At 59.8% G+C, this 2035-nt stretch overlaps 1 protein-coding gene across 1 annotated transcript; it reads right to left on the bottom strand.

Annotated features, from left to right (window-relative positions):
* Positions 1–503: 503 nt before the first annotated feature.
* Positions 504–1474, bottom strand: GPX1 (glutathione peroxidase 1). The gene is made up of 2 exons (XM_005522270.3): positions 1193–1474; positions 504–1093 (listed from the first exon to the last, which is right to left on the bottom strand). Exons 1-2 carry the CDS (start codon positions 1445–1447, stop codon positions 743–745), a joined length of 606 nt encoding a protein of 201 aa, XP_005522327.3. The 5' UTR covers positions 1448–1474; the 3' UTR covers positions 504–742.
* Between the last annotated feature and the right edge of the window lie 561 nt (positions 1475–2035).

Genomic DNA, 2035 nt, shown 5'->3' with positions numbered 1-2035 from the left:
CACCACTGATGCGAAATGGGTAGAGCCAGTGAGGGGCAGTGGCTCTGGAGCAAGGGGAGGAACAGTGGTTGCTGCTCGTGGTCGAGGTCCCTCCGGGCTGCAGGATCGCTCATCTCCCTGCCCCAGTAGTTATTAGCCAGTTATGGCCTGTTGCTGGTAGCCACACTGGGAACTCATCAGCCTGTGTAAAATCACCCCATGGCCATGTGCCAGCGTGTTCCCTCTGCAGGAAGCCTTAAGGAAGGTCCAGTGAGCAGTGGGGCAAGGTCTGTCTGTTCCCTGACTCCCTCCCGTTCTGCCCGGCTTGTTACCAGTGGGGCAGGACATGGTACTGATTGACAGCTTGCAGAGCTCATGCCCTCGGTTTACTTCAGCCTGACTGCAGAGCCCTGCTCGAGTACCCCAAGTCTGCCCCTGTGCACACCCACACGGGCTGATGAACAGGTAACAGACCCATCACGTTCTGCCCAACTCACCCAGATTTATCAAGCCACAGCCTTAAAGAAAGTACACATGTTTTTTATTCAGAGAATCACAATAAACTACTGAAACTCACAACTGCTTGCCCTGGCATAGCTTCCCAAACATTCCTGTGCAGCTTTTGAAAACATCAAGCACACTTCAAGGATTTAGAACATGCACCATCATAAGCAAAACCTGCACGAGACATTGGGATTTCTGCCTGAGCTCCCTGCAAGAAAAATAGGCAGGCACACAACAAGGGGAAAGGGCAGAAAACATTCTAGGCAACCTTCTGCAGAAGCAACTCAATATCATCCTGGATCTTGATGGTTTCGAAACTCCGGCTGTAGCGTTTGAAGGGCACGCCGTCGGGGCCAATGAGGAACTTCTCGAAGTTCCAGGCGATGTCGTTGCGGCGGACCGGGGACCAGATGATGTACTGCGGGTTGGTCATCAGCGAGGAGGGGTCGTCGTGCGGGAAGGGCAGCGCCTCTTTCAGGAAAGTGAAGAGAGGGTGCTCGTCCTTCCCGTTCACCTCGCACTTCTCGAACATGATGAAATTTGGCTTGAACCCGTTGCCAGGACGAACGTACTCGAGCATGGGAAGAATCTCATTGTTGGTGCAGTTTTCCTAGGGAAACAAAGGTAAACCGCCCCGAGCACGGCCCGTGAGAGCCCGGCCGCGGCGGGCGGCTCCTTCCCGCTCGCCGGGTCCGCTCCCCGCCCCTACCTGGTGACCGAACTGGTTGCAGGGGAAGCCGAGGACCTGGAGCCCGCGGGGGCCGTAGCGCTGCTGCAGCTCGTTGAGCTGCAGGAAGTCGCGCCTGGTCGTGCCTCAGAGCGACGCCACATTGACCACCAGCAGCACCTTGCCCCGCAGCGAGCCGAGCGACATCGGCTCCGCCGCGCCCAGGGGCCGCGCCGCCAGCCCCGCCAGCCCCGCCAGCCCCGCCGCACCGCCCGCCGCCGCCGCCGCCGCTGCCATGCTGCGCACTGCCGGGACAGCGGCCCCGCGCCCGCCGCCGCCGCGCTCCGCCCGCCCCGTCCCGCCGGGAGCCGCCTCCCACCCCGCCCCGAACCGCCCAGCGCTGCCTGCCCGGGCATCGCCCCCCGCCCGCCCGCCCGCGCCTCCCGGGCCTGGCGTGGCGGTGCCCGGGTCAGTTCTGAAAGGGTTCGGCGGGCTTTCATCAGTGAAATGCGCAGAGCGGGGTGGTTTTAAAACCCACGGCTGACGGGGATGTATCAGCGATCCTCGGAAACGCTGTGGAAAAGCAGTAAAAGAGTGGTCCTAGGAGTTCCACCCTTCGTAGTGACACGGCCAGCCACGTCCAGGGTGGCACAGTGGCACCAAGGCTGCAGCATTTTCCGAGGACACCGCTGCCACAGAGCATGGCTTTGGGGAGAGAAGCACCTTCAGTTTGTGCATCAGGAAGAGGAACGGGAGGGGCACAAGACAGAGCAGCAACAAATTCCCTTCTTCAGACTCCTGTAATTTTTCCACCTCTTTGAGGCTGTTGAAGTCTACACACAGGATTACAGCTTGGTATATCCTCATTAGAAGAAGAGAAGTAGG

Source organism: Pseudopodoces humilis, chromosome 13, assembly GCF_049639895.1.
Source record: "Pseudopodoces humilis isolate 2021_Gansu_Grassland_sample_001 chromosome 13, ASM4963989v1, whole genome shotgun sequence".
Taxonomy (NCBI): Eukaryota; Metazoa; Chordata; class Aves; order Passeriformes; family Paridae; genus Pseudopodoces; species Pseudopodoces humilis.
Note: the sequence above shows the minus strand (reverse complement) of the source record. Positions and strands in the feature narration are given on the sequence as shown.